Raw genomic sequence first — 15117 nt, 5'->3', positions numbered from 1 at the left:
GGAGGTTGTGATAAACAACAGATTGGCTGCACGGCTCTTGCCTCTCTTCCTTCCCTTGCTAATAAACTATTATATCCGGGTCACACAACAAAAGCTTGGGGCTCAGGTGTTTCCTAGTGAAGGTGGCCAGGAAACTGTCCCTATGGCTCGTTACATGACACATATGGTTACTTTTAGGCACATCCTCCTAAAACTTCCTTCTTCATGTGCAGAAAAAAATAACTGTCCAAACTATTCCACTGGTCTCTCAGTGTTGTAGGATGGTGATGTTTACTTTCTTCCCGTCTGATCCTTCAGCCTCGGTGCAAACGTAACCAGATGTTATAACCTCCTCTAAAATCAGGGGCTGCTGTGCAAAAATCTACTGATCCATCATAAACTCATCGTCGTTTGAATGAGACGTCGTCAGTCCCGAGAGGCTCACTCATTGGAGGAAACTGGACTGGCAACGTAAGCGCTTCTCTTGAATGAGAAAATAGCAGCGAGGGGAAAACCGGGCTAAAACAGCGCACACGCAGCAGGCTGACAGTAGCCAAGCAGAGACACACACTCACACACACGACTGAGCGTCTTGCAGCAGCAGCCACAAGAAGGACCTCACTATCACTTTTGGAGTAAACACGTTTTGTTTTTAGAACGGGTTTCGCGTTTTTACGCGACGAGCGCACATTCCTCAGCAGGATTCGCGCATCTTCAATCGCAAATTGGTTCCTGCTCTTCACGAGAGCGCTGTTTGAAATTAATAATAATAATAAAGCATTCTTCCCGGGGAAAGCTTTCACAGTCATGCTGGAGCGGCGGCTGGACACGCGTTTCATCTGAGATTCTCGTATTTACAAATGAAAGAATGGATCAGCAGCTCTCCAAACCAGAATGCAAAAACATGGATGCGTGTCTGAGACGACTGAAGCAAGAACTGGTATGTCCTGTCCTGTCCTGTCGTATGTACTTCGATCACCACTGATCTACTTCATTATAGTGCATTTTAAACAGGCAATACATTTTGAATAAACGCACTGGCGCGGTTATACGCGTCCAAACAAAACACATCACATAGTTTTCCAATTTTAAAACATGCGTCGAATATGTCGCCTTCTTTGCATTTGTCCTGACACATTTCTGTATTCCTGATTGTAAAATTATGGCTTTTAATTTCGGCTGGGCGTGCATGTGTTTCTTTTTAATCGCATTAATCTGTGTAGGCTTAAAGCTGTGTGCACGCCACAGGCGTATGTACACATCCCCCCTCCCCTGTCCACGCATCTGGGACAGATGTTTTAAGCTTAATGAGCTCAAGACCGTTTTTCTTCTTCTCTAAGCAAGACTGTTTAAAAGCTGGTGGTGCATAAGATACAAAGACCCACTTATGTATTTTAATCATGTATGATGTCCTGCTTATTTCCTTATTTAATATGTTCACATCTCCTTTCCTTTAATGCACAAATTTGTTTGATGGTGGCAAATTTACCAATTTCCTACCCCTTTCTTTGAAATGTAAAACAAAACCTGAGAGCTGCAGCCTCATACCCAAATGTTTTGCCAATAACTGACAGTACACTCATTTTCAAAGGAGCCTTAACTGGCATAGATTTCTTTTGGAATCATCTTCAAACCAGATACAGATTTTTTTTTTCTTCTTTCTATCCAGCCACTGGCCCACAGAAAAGCCTCACATGGCTCTGTGTTTTGCAGCATGATCTGCTCTGTGACTTTATTTGCTGCTCCAAATTAGCCACAAGTCTGTGAAGTGGCACTTGAAATTTGAGGGGGAGTACACATTCATGGCAGGAGGGCATGTTGTGTTATAGCAGCCCTATCACAGTTTGGTAACATAATAGAAAAAGTATCATGCCATGCCATGGATCAAACAGGAGAACAGAGAGCAGATGCCAGTTAAAAAGCCCAGGCAGTCTCCCCCTGCACAGGACCATGTGGGATGCAATCTGTCCTACAGAAAACGAGTGGCGCCTATGCCAAGGTTGTCACTTCTCTTTCCACTGTGACTGATTCTCATCCAGTGCTCATTGGAGAGCGGTCAACCAGCTCCATCTGCAAAACAGAGATCACAAGCATCTAACAACCAACCTGCAGCTGAGAGGCTGAGTTGTGTAGCTTTTGTGTGTGATCACCCTTCAATGGCTGATGTTTTATAAGACTTTACTTCAAAATCTACAAAATGTTCATTGCAATGGCTAAATTGGAACATACTGTATTCTTTCGGGCAACCATAAGTTTCCATTCGTTTCTTTACAACATCAAAAAGCCTGATAATCTGACTAAACCACCATTTGTTGTTATACTTTTGAGAATGATGTGATGTTCACATAATATTATCCATTGACTGTCTGGAAGAGCATAACCATAACCTTTAATAGCTGTGTAAATATTTTTATAATATTAAAAAACTAAGATTAAGAAATTCAGATGTCTCAAATAAGTTCCAACAGTCTGCTTATTGATTTTTGTATCATATGGAAATGAATGGAAACTAGTTGCGGCCAGTAGCAGGTGGGAAACATCTAAAATCCCAAAACTGTACAGTTGCATTTGAAATGATTTGTAAGATAATATTTAGAGGAGCTGAAACAAACAAACATATTCAGTTTATTACGGGTTACGGTAAAGTCATTTCATAGCTTAGTTTGTAGTATTCTACCAATGTGAGTGAGACGTTCACTGCCTGTGTAAAGTCACGTAAATTACAACTGTACTCAATGTTTCACATTTGGACACCCAGAAATTAAACACTATCAGCTCTAAAAAAGGAATGAAAAGTGTGAACTGTTCAAGGGGCTGGGGGGGGTCAATCTGTGTGGGCTCATGTCAGGTCACGCTTGGACATTTGACCCTTGACCTGACAAGGCCTGCAACTATTTTTCTTAAGTGCTGACTACATCCACCACACCAGTAATACTATAATGTACTGAAAACAGTTTGTCAACAAGCTGCCGGCTCCTGTTTGTTACTTTGCAAAGCCTTACACAGCTCTATAGAAATCCTCAGGATATAATAGGAACATTGAAATATTTTCTAACTTATGTATGACTCCATATTCATACAACAGGCAGACAAAGAATCACGAAAAAAGGCAAAGCCCTTCCTGTCCATATGGAATGGTAGATACACACCCTGACTTGCCTTTGACTCATCTTGTTTAAATGTAGGGTTCACACCTGTTTAACAGTGTTGTTTCAGACACTAAAGCATAAATCTTAGCTTTTGAAATCATCACAGCCGAAGCTGATTTCACATGCATCACACTCCTTTTATCCGTTCACACCTGAGGCAAGTTTCAAACACGACTGTCACGTTGGAATCTAACAGCAAAGCCGGCAAACATGAGGTCATGAAATCTGAGAACACGCACGGTTTGGCACAAACCTTTATCTGAACCTGAATATTCTTTGTTACCTTAAGGGTGTGGGATCAGAAAAACGCTACAACACACAAAGCAAGGTTGTGGTTTGATTTTTAGCTCATTTGTTTTGTGCCTTCCTCATGGCTTCTACTCTGCAACCTGCCCTTCCTTCCCCTCAGCTAAAATTGGCCCAGCTCTTAGTGACAGCTGTGGGGTTTTGCGTGGGTGATCATTGTGTTTGAGATGGAAGCACAAACTTTTTACAATGCCTGTTTATCATTACTGCACATACTGTGTACAGTAACTTGTTTTGCCATAGTTCACAGAATGTAAAGTGAAATGACTACTCAAGATGTCAAAAAGCAGGTTGGTTTAGGATAAACGGTTTCTAGAGACGGCTATGCGGCTATGCCTGCTTCTGTTAAAACCACATGTAAAACATCTGGTCTAAGATCAAGCCCTGCGATACTGCTCCTCTTCATTGGAAGAAAAACGAGGATGGTTTTTCATTGGGTTTTCCTCACACTGACGTTTAGGTTACCAACATGATCTCTTGTCTTTATGGCCTTCAAATCAAATTTTAACAAATTAAAAGCAGCAATATTCAGATTGTAGGGAGGCAGAACAAGCTGCATATAGAACATCGGCAAATTATCTCAGTATAAGCTTGTTGTGGTGACGTGATTATACAAATGCCAATCTACATATCAAGCAAACATAAAGCATAGTTACTGTTTGTTTTGAATTGTGTTTTTGGACACCAACATACTTCAGTATACACAGTCCTTTTAGCTCTGTTAGGGCATCCACCAACTCTAGTTTTTAACTTTTTAACATTTGGTGAGGGTCACGTAACGTACAACAGGTTTATCAGAGTTTTATTGGCACAAACAGCTTCCCTCTACTAGCAAAAGCTAAATTGGTCATGGTTTCCCTGCTTTTCTTTGCTGGTTTGCATTTTACATTTGTTTTAATTAAACTGGCAATTTTAAAGTACTATTGCAAACAACACTTGGTTTTCACATGCACGCCCCATGCACCACCAGGCACAGAGCACTCTGCTCTGATGGCCTCGCAGACTGCCATGTATTTCTTGGTGTGTGCACGGTACGAACACTGTCCTGTAGTTTCCATTTCAATTGGTGTAAACAGACTCACTCCAGTGATCGTCACCCCACAGGAAACTGTTCATATGTAGTGTATTGGATTTGCAGTCAGTGCACTCTGTCCCCGGTGGCTTATGAAGCTGCATTCATGAACGCCATTTGACACAGCCGGTATAAATGCGGGCTGGCAACAAAAAAATTTAAATTAAAAACTTAATACAGCAAAATGGCGGAGGACAACACAACCAATTATCACTCATTTAGCTGTTAATATGCTGCATTTAAAATCAATGAGAATGACAGTAAACCAGAACACAAAAGCTGAGGGTCTTAAAACTAAAACAAAGAGTTGAACGATTATAAAATTCACACAGCTGAGGGGAACCATAGCTGTATGTGATCATATTTGGCCAGAATTTCACATTGATTCCACAACTGTGCATAACACATGATCATATCTTTAGGCCTATTGACTCAAATGCACAACACTCAAATCAAATTGTATCTGTATCTGTGACTGTATCTAGACCAAAATCCCAAATTTCCCCACGGGGCTTTAAAATTTCTACAACACCAATACACTCTGTCTGAAGATGCCTAATTAGATAACGGAAAAGTCCCTATTAATTTGGTTAAAACTGCAAGTAACCTCAGCAATAGCTAGAGAGGAGGAATCCTTTCACTGCAAGAGCACACTAAGTCAGCACTTAGAGGTGCACAAAAAAAAAAAAAAAATTCAAGCCAGTCATCAAGGCAGCTTACACCAAACACACAGACATTTTCTTCAGGAAATGCTCCTGCGACTTTACACTTTTGATGTTAGATGAAGAGGAAGCAGGATCTAGAGCATGAGCAAAATTAACGTCACATGCTGTAACAACTGTGGCCTGGAGAATTGAGAATTGGCTGAGCACTCACACTGCCCACACACGGTGCTGACGTCAACTGTTGCGTTATCAACCATCAATTTAACTATGGTTGTCTCCATTGAAGATTTATAACCAGGGAGACAACGGTCTTCAAATATCACCCTATACAGAGTAAGATGATATAGATAATATCATTGTGTTACTTTTTTTATGATGGCATAAATCGGTGCTGTCAGGAAAGAAGCTATTAAACCACCACCTATGTCTAAAGAGGCCATCAGGGAATCTTTGCCTCATAGCAGGTCAGAGAACCAGTAATATATTGGTTCTAGTTCGACAAAATTTCCATTTCGACCCGCTGCAGAGAAGTTTTAATTTGCCAGACTTTACAGATATTGTACTTGCATTGAGCAGCATCACCCTTTTGCAGAAAGAGTGTCCCCTTTTGCTCCTGATGATCCACAGACTGAAGGTTTTTTATTTCTCTAAGAAAAAGGAGCTTAAAATCCAGCCCAGTATTCCTAGGAACTGTCTCCATGTTGAACATTTACACACTTTAGGACTTAAATTCAAAAAGGGGCGGCTGTAGCTCAGTCATCCATGGACCACAGCGGTTTGACTACCAGTCCCATGTGTCAGTGTCCTTGGGCAGGACAATAAATCCAAAATTGCTCCTGGTGGGTCAGGTGAGCGACTGGCAAGGCAGCCACAGCCACATTATAGGTTTGTGTGTGTTTGGATAAAAGCGTTTTATAAGAAGACAACTTACCATTTACCAAAATTAATACTCAGTATGTGTGCAAAGCATAATGTGTCTTTTATGTACGGAGCTGAAAAGTAAGAGTGTGGAGTTTAAGGTGATGAATGAGAGCAATGAAGATCATTCTGGGCACAAAAAAAAAAAGAACCAGCCTAAATTGCTGCACGGCTAAACAGCACCAGGGGAGGGTGACAATTTTTTTTTCACCTCATTTTAATGGAAGCACGCTTTAAATCACCTTCAGTAAAGATCCATTTTATAGTCAGACATCCCTGAGCGGAACAGGCAACATACTGAATGAAAAGTTACATACTAAAAAGTTCTGTTAAATGTGTAGACATCTACACTTAAACACCAACTCCACATGATATAATACTATAATACATTTGTGTCCCTTTTTTATCTGACTATTTTCCACACTTCTTCCTCTCTTAAACATGACTGAAGACATTTAGACCAAACTATCCGTTTTTTCATCAAAAGGGCAGTAATTTCCATGTGAACAGTAATTTATCATTTTCCTCTGGTGAATGCTGTGCAACTTTATTGCCTTTTTGATCAGGACCGTGGGGTTGTCCACAGCGGTCTGTGGCATGTCCAGCAGTTTAGTCACAGAGACCCTCTCTGTGTCCCGTGGACAGAGACCCCATTCCTGTCCTTGACCCTCACAGGACACCATTCATTTTTAATTAGCAGCGGAGGTGGGGGGAGGTTAGAGTTCTGGCCAGCTCCTTCTAAACAGGAAGACCTTTTGGGTCTGATAACCTTGGCCTCAATGTTTTCCCCCCCTCCAGCCAATAAACAAATAACAGTGAACATACTGTATTTCATAACCAGAGTAGAGCAAAGGTTTGTTTCTGATTTCACATTCATTTAAAGAGAAATGTGTTCATGTTTATGTTCTACCTCATAATTCAGTAAATGTATATCTGTGAACACGCACACGTGTGTGTTTATACTTTAAACAGGGATTCATTTATTCAAGTGAGGCAAGTCTGGACATGTTTGTGGATATGTGAGCTCAGTGTATTTGCACAGCGAATGTATTTTTCCCCTCCATAAGTAAAGTGGTTTGTCAGAACAGAGAGTTCCATCACATCAGACAGGATAGGAGAAGCATTGATTTATTTAAACTTTGTGGTATTTAATTCACTTGCATGCATATTGACTGGATTCTGGTTAAACCCTTCACAGCAAATGGATCTTGACATGAGGATAAAAAGAGAAAGAAACACCAGTCAACTGTTTTTGTTAATTAAAATGGTCCGAAGCTTTTAATAAGCCTACATTCAGCTTTAAATCAAAACTGCCATCCATTGTTCTTTAACATTGAAGCATTCATCACTTAATTAGCAATTATGCCTGGTTGGCTGGCATCACTGCCTCTAGAAGAAGAAGAAGAAGTGGGTGGGGAAGGGGGGAATCTGGACAGTCCCTGTCTGTCTTTCATTCATTTTGGAAACTCACTTGGCTTGTTTTTTTGTTTATATGATCTTTTTATAGAAAAACACCCTTGGTGTATTAAATGCTAATACTGTGAGGCTTAGGATCAAAAAGAAGATTTAACTTAAACATCAGATGACTGAGTTAATGATGCCAGTGTTTCTAAGCAGGACAGCAGTTCCCTGCAGCATCAGTCATCTTTTTAAATTAGACTAGACAGACATTTTTATCATCTACATCTTTTTTCCTAGTGAAGACCTTAAGGTGCTTGTGTAGGTCCTGTCATGTCTGCGTCATCTGTGCCTTTGTTCTAACGAGGCCCTCAGCTGAGTCACACATTGTAAAAGTGAGACATCTTAGGATGACAAACATCTGTGTTTAAACTAGCAGCTGCTGTGGGACATGATTTTAAAGCCGCTTTTAGCATCGCGAGAAGACGTCAGATTGAAAGTTTAAAAGGCTGACAGATTTGGGCCACAAAGTTCCGCCTGTAAATGGCAGTGGTAGGGTGCCCGGAGTTAGTTGGCATGACAAAGGTGGAATAATAAGGTTTAGTTTACTACTATTCCTCTGTTTGATGCCTAGGGAACAAAATGAATTATTAATGTTGCCTTAGAATAGAAATGACAGTGAATAGCTCAGTGCGTTTGAAATAACCGGTGGGGATGTTTGCATTTAGAGGATAATGGAGAAGTTGCGTGTGAATGATAAACTAGGGTGTTTTGGGTTAGCATGTGCAAACAGGTTTATCTCTTTCCAAATGAATAAAAATGGACTTTGTAGTAGATAATATTCCAAAAACAAAATTTAATAGCCTATGTTTAAGTGGTCGGTACAGTATTTCAGGAGCAGCTCAGAGTGTGGTAATCCCTCAGAAGCCACGTCTGCCTATGAAGATGTAACAACACGTAACTCCGCAAATTATCGTATCTTCAGATTTGTTGACCTTTGATGTGGCGGAAAGTAAACCACAATTGTGTGCGCTTTCTCAGCCTCTCTCAGGACACAGGCAATTACAGCTAATGAAGTCAGCCATATGTGGAGGCACAAAGACAAGAGACAACCTGATTGTGCTAATTATACATACCTTCTTTGGTGAGGCTTTTGTCCCCAGTGTGCGCATTGATAGGCCTATTATCCAATCTTTGAGGGCATTCACGCCCCCTCTGCACCTACTCAGCCACATAGTGATGAGCAAAGCAAACTTTACCAGAGGCTCGCTGCCAGTGGTGCAGGATAGAGTCAGGTTACTATATTAGAGCACTGTACTGCATATGTCTAACAATAAAACAGTTAACACAAGACCAATTAAGTCACTTTTCAAGGAAAAATGTAGACTGATTTATTTTTTGTGTTTCAGTATTAGAAATCTTTGTGTTTTGAGACAAGAGTCTGGTTAGTGGGTCTTAGTGGATACCATTTTAACTGTCTCAAGCTATGACTTTAGCGTATAATATATTATATCATATCATTGAAAATATTTTGTCATAATTCCCTCCCATAATAAGATTTTTTCATATTGCTTCATAAATATACAGTAGATTCATGGTGACACAGTTGCTGAGATGTTTAAGGCCAAACCAAAAGACAGGATGCCCAGCTGGGATTCAGACATTATTTGAAAAAAAAAAAAAAACTTGCTTTACATAGAGTTTTTGGAGTTTTATTATGACTAGAATTTTATTTCTTAATCTCTTGGGGCTTGAGCGAAGGATTTTGGTCCGAGGGTGAGAAATATTACATTTGTTTGTGTTCCCACACCATCCACACTCTGTATCAAGATTCCCCTCTCTCACGATGCTTATACGTCATTGTCTTATACTATCAGTTGTCCTACACAGCTACTTTTCCCAGGCTGGGCATCAATGCAATCACTGCTCCCCGAGTCATATTACGACCTGGTGTTACCCCCCCCCTTTCTTCCATCTACGCTCCCCCCTCCTGTGCCTTGTGTTCTTATGGTGTCATCTATAATTGAATCCATCAACAGTTTTCTCAACATCAAAACATATGGCAAGGGATCCGACCCCCCCACCCCCACCCCACCTTTTCCCCTGCTCATCCGGCTGACTCTCACCACCCCTTAGCTCCCTTTCACCATCTCCCCTCTTGCTGCTTTCATTGTCAGTACATTTCCGCCAGAGTAACCCCACTCCCCCCTGCTGTTTAGGGATTATAGTCTAGACGGCCAGTCCTGATTGGCTGTCATGCCCAGCGGTGTCTCCCCATTGGAGACAGATACATATATAGTGAGTCAGACAGCTCCAATTGAAAGGTGAGAGACAGTGACAGCAGTCTTAGGGTGCAGACAGAGGTGCAGACTAAAAACAACAGGGAGGGAGACAGGGACCTATACCTCCTGCTCTGTAAGAGTTAATTAAAGGTAAGAAATTTGTTTTCTGAAGATTTGTCATGTTTGTTTTGTCTAATGAGCTGGATGGGCAGGGGCATCTTTTATCATCTGTGTTCATTTAGTGCTGCAGAAGTGCATCCAAAATCTTACACAAGATTAGATGCACCTTAAAATTCATTTATGTGTAGTTGACAGTGACCTGTTATTGTATGTGATGCAGCTCAACTGATAGATCGTGATCAACAGTTTGATTGATATAGGAAAAAAATTAGTTAGTTTATTAGTTAGTTTCTCACCAATGTTTTCCCACACACTCAGCACGTTTTACAAAATTCCTGTCATGCTTTCTATTGTCATCCCGTAAATGTTTTATTTTTTGAAGTCATCATCAGTTTGTTACATTTGTCAGTGTGTGCATGTTCTTAAATAGAAGATAAACCCGTTGTGTTTAAGATCGAGTCAGAGTCTGGGTCACAGCATGCAATGATTCAGGCCTGCAAGTTAAGACACAGGTCAAGACAGGATGCTGCCTCTGGGCTTTCTATCTGCCATCAGTAGAAGAAGGTTAGTAAGATCACATGACACAGGCTGTTAAACAGATGAAAGCAGAAAGAGACAGAGGAGGAGGAGGGTGAGGATAAAAGCAGAGTGTGCTGCACAGAGGGAAGTAAGACTGAAGACAAAGAGCTCAGAGTATAAAACAAATGTGGAATAAAAGGTAAATGGAAGGATACAAAAAGAAAAAAAATACAGCCAATTAAAGTGAAGAAAGAAATGAAATCCAGTCTGTTTTACAGCTGTCATGGTTTGGATCCTCTCTCATACGCAGGCCATATGGGACCCATATGGGCCTGTCATCCAAAACTAGGTCACATGACCCATAATTAAACAAGGTGCACAAAGTGAAACTCACAAAGAGAAGCCTAACTGACAGAGATGGAAAGTATGTCATTCACTGTGTTATTAATTCATGCATGTATTTATTGATGATTGTGCATATTATTTGTGCTGGTGCTGAGGTAAGTTATGAACATAAGCCTTTGATGGATGACATGGCTTCTGTCAAATGATTTAACTGTTGATGGAGGACCAGGATATCTGCTGATTCTTGTCTTATCTTATCCTCATCTTTTTATTTTACTGTCTCCTTGCAGCTGTCTATGAAGGAAGCTGGAGATGGCCTCCATGCTCAGATGAATTCAATGATGGGAGCCCTCCAAGAACTCAAACTCCTTCAGGTCCAGACAGCGCTGGAAAACCTTGACATTTCTGGTCGGCCAATTAACCGAGGGACCCCACATCCTGTTGCACCAGTTCCTCCTGAGACATCATCTTCAGCAAGTGCAGCTTCAGTAAAGGATCACGGGCCCTGCAGCTTTAGGCAAACCATGCCCAAGGAGCTGGGACCAAGTCTGATGTCAAGCCCGAGGCTGTCTTTAGATAGCAGGAATACCTTTAGCCAAGAAGACCACAGTCCATCCCGAAACAGGAGCAGCCTTGGTACCTCATCTTCCTCTGCTTCCAGTCTAGACAGTGAGAGTGAAAGAAGTGCAAGAACTGCAAGAAGTGAGAATGACCTTGAATCTATACCCAGGAGGTGGTCAGGATACACCGCCCCGCAGGTGGACTTCTACGGACCAACAGTGGGAAACCCTCCACCAGAGCCATACCCTCACCCACAGGCTCCCTGTCGTGCTCAGGTAGTGGACCTGCCCAGCATCCTTTACAGTCTCTCCAGAGAGGGTCCTTCATTAGACAGCGACTACTCCCAGGACAGCGCAGATGATGCCAGTGACTGGACTTCTTCGCTCATGAGTCGCAGCCGCAACCGTCAGCCCTTAGTTCTGGGCGACAACGTCTTCGCTGACCTTGTGGGCAATTGGCTGGACCTGCCTGAGGTGGAGAGGGAGGAGGTGGAAGACGAGGAGAGAAGGAAAAGGAGAGATGAGAGGACAGCAGACGGAGGACTGGACAGACCGGACACCCCGGCTCACCCTCTCCGCCTCAGTCGCTCACAGGAGATCTGCAGAAAGTTCTCGCTCACCACAAACATCTTCAAGAAGTTTCTGCGCAGCGTCCGGCCTGACAGGGACAAGCTGCTTAAGGAGAGACCGGGCTGGATGGCTCCTGAGCTGCCACAGGGTGACCTTTTAAAAAGGTCAAAGAAAGTGACTCCGAAAAGTTCAAAAGGCAGCTTCTACCTGCCGTTCTGGGCAAACGGACAGCAGGGTAAAGGCAGGCTGTGTCCGCATCTAGTTGACGCAGAAAGGAGCCAACAACACTTCCCCCAGTTCCACCCTCCACCATATGCAGGGATTTATTTAGACAGAAGACAGACAGAGACCGGTCTGGAGAAAATGCAGCCCTTGTTTGACTACAACACAGCTGTGTGGGTCTAACAGGGGGGTCTCAGACTGAATGACAGTTGGTGGAGGATTTAGAATGAATTAATGGATGATTAAATGAGAGCTTCAGTTATTTTCCAATATGAACCAATGAACTTCATACCTACAACAAATTTCTGCTGTGACTGAGAGATTATCAAGGCAATATGTTGTCTGACAATCCTAAAATCTGAACTTTGTTTGCCGTGCGTGGTTGTGCGAGTGCGTCTCAAAGTGTTATAGAGAGACATTTGAGGATTTATGCTGCAAGTTTTGTATTAGCCAATTTCTTCTGGTGTGAATGCATGTATGACTGACTTCTCTGTCTTAATAGACGGTACATTAAAATTGCCATTTTCTCAGAATCATTACAGTTCTTTATAAAAACACATTCACAGACCCCCCCCCCCACCCACCATGTATACAGGACGTCCTACGTCTCACTTCTTTGCATCGATTCAGACATCCACAGTTAAACTGCATGGTTACTGTTTTTATAAGTGATGCTACAAACAGCTATTACTGAACGCACTGCCACTAAATACAGATACAAGTTCCCTTTTGTTTCCAACGGGCCTTGAAGCTTTGGAAACTCAGGTTTAACCGAACCAGTCTCTCATTCACCGTGCTCAGGGAGTGATAACAACGCAGGAGAAAAAGTGTGTGACACTGCCAAACTCAGTGCATGACCAGCTAAAAGGTTGCACATGATACTTCGAGATGTGTCCCTCGTAATAATTGATCCCGTCATATTAGAAATGTTCATTTTCCTCTCTGCTGTGTACACATGGCATGTGTTAAAGCGATTGTCAGAGAGAGGATGGGGTAAAGATGGCACAACCAACCACACATCCTAACTGGCTGCCATCTGGTACCCGAACGTTATGTAAAGCTTGTTCACCACAGGCTCAAAGACGATGCAGGTTAATCTTAAAGTGCTGGATAAACTAATTTCTAATGGTGTTGCATACTGTATATAAACAGGTGAATACATCACAGGGGTGTAATAATAGTAGGGAGTGGAGGTAGATACATATGGTCTATCCAACGGGACCAAGCTAAATGTACAGAACATTGTACATATTTGCCATCAAACAAACTGCAGCAATAACAAGCATTTACTACAATAAGTCATCGCATGATTTTTTATTATTCTGCACAGACAGTACATCTTACAGTAACAATACTCGCCCTACCATTACCACATGTATTAAAACAAACTGTTCATCTTTAACCTGTAGTATCTGTTCAGTGTTTCAGCATTTTTCATTTCTAGCAACATCATAAGATTAAAAACAAACAAACAAACAAACAAACAAAAAAACATCTTTAACCAATTCATTTAAATATCAGGAGTCCCTCAGGGTTTCCTCAAGGGAATACAACACTGCCCACTCAGATTAAAAAAAAAAAAAAAAACTTGCTTTGTACCAGACCACAGTTATGCAATGACAATCTGATTCTCTAATTTATTAAGAAAAGGTTAATTTCACTGAGTTTAAAATGTGATACCAGATCCATTTAGTCAGCAGGGATTAGGCCTTAGGATATTTAAGTGTCCTAGTCAGTCGATCCCTATGGCGTTGTCTCAATATTCAGGTGAATACATAACACACATACAGAGGGTCCAACACATACACACACACCTCAGACAGTGGTGCCATAAAGCGCAGTCGGAGATGTCGTTTCACACAGTATGTGTATGTAAATGTAACATTTATTTCTCCCCATTTACAGGTGTCAAGGTGTGATTTTCAGCACTGTTGTTGATATTTTTTAACAGGGTTCTGCAAACCTTCAGTAGAGATTCTGTGTCATGTGCACTGTAAAGCTGTCACTAACTCTTTATAAATTAAATCAGCTTTCAGAAAAAAAAAACTTGGCTCAAGTCTTATTTGTCAGTTAAAAGCTGTACTTTTATCTGTTTATGGAGGTTTATCAGATTAACTGTATAATGATAAATATTCAGTTACAATAGAAACGTGCTCATTTTGTACCTCATCTACACTACAGATCTTGTAGAATCATGTACACAAACTGCAATGTAACATCCACGTGGTTTCTCTTATTTGCCAGTAACTTCCTGGCAAATAAGTACCTGCACATTACAGAGTAGATTCCTTGTCTTTCCCTGTCTTTGCATTTCCAGTAATTTAAAATAACTTTATGTTCATTGTGCATTGTGAATCAATCCACTCATCCAGCTCTTAGAGGAATATTAAAAAAATCTAATAAATTGCATTTTTTTGGGGCAGGAATTTAAAACATTTTATTTTGGAAATGATTGTAGAGTCAATTATTTTTATGCTGATTACAGTTACATTCTAACTTATTATATTTGATACTTAAAGTTTAGTCTTGATCTAGAATATAGCTATATTTTATTCCAATAGGTCCCACTTTCCACTTCCTGACAAACTGAGAAAAACGTTTCTTCATACGATCTCATAAATTAGTTGCTTAAGGAATTTAAAAAATAAATCATGTACAGTGCCCTCAATAATACATATCATTGTAAAACAGAAGGCTCTCAATGTCACAGCAAATGGCATTTGCACATTGACAACTGCATCATGTAAACTGAATACAATCTTCTCAAATTTCAAGAATAAATCCAGAAGAAAGAGGAGTACTTTGTTTCTGTTTTGCTCTGCAGTAAAGTGCTGCTGCATGACTAATGGGTTCACAGAGGGCAAAGCAGGCAGGTTACTCACTGCCTGTGCATCAACTGTGCACTAAAATGATTCTAAATCTGTACCATAACTCCATCAGAGTCTTTAATAAATAAACAAAAGTACTTTTAGGCTCTAGATCCGTGCGGTTCACACAGCTTCATGACACTCA

General features: G+C 41.1%; 1 protein-coding gene across 1 annotated transcript; it reads left to right on the top strand.

Annotated features, from left to right (window-relative positions):
- Positions 1-297: 297 nt before the first annotated feature.
- Positions 298-13597, top strand: inka2 (inka box actin regulator 2). The gene is made up of 2 exons (XM_067505579.1): positions 298-919; positions 11044-13597. The coding sequence occupies exons 1-2, from the start codon at positions 848-850 to the stop codon at positions 12286-12288; spliced, it is 1317 nt and encodes a 438-aa protein (XP_067361680.1). The 5' UTR covers positions 298-847; the 3' UTR covers positions 12289-13597.
- The last annotated feature ends 1520 nt before the right edge of the window (positions 13598-15117 follow it).

This window comes from Channa argus, chromosome 5 (assembly GCF_033026475.1).
Source record: "Channa argus isolate prfri chromosome 5, Channa argus male v1.0, whole genome shotgun sequence".
NCBI lineage: Eukaryota > Metazoa > Chordata > Actinopteri > Anabantiformes > Channidae > Channa > Channa argus.
The sequence above is the reverse complement of the archived record's forward strand: the minus strand, read 5'-3'. Positions and strand labels throughout refer to the sequence as shown.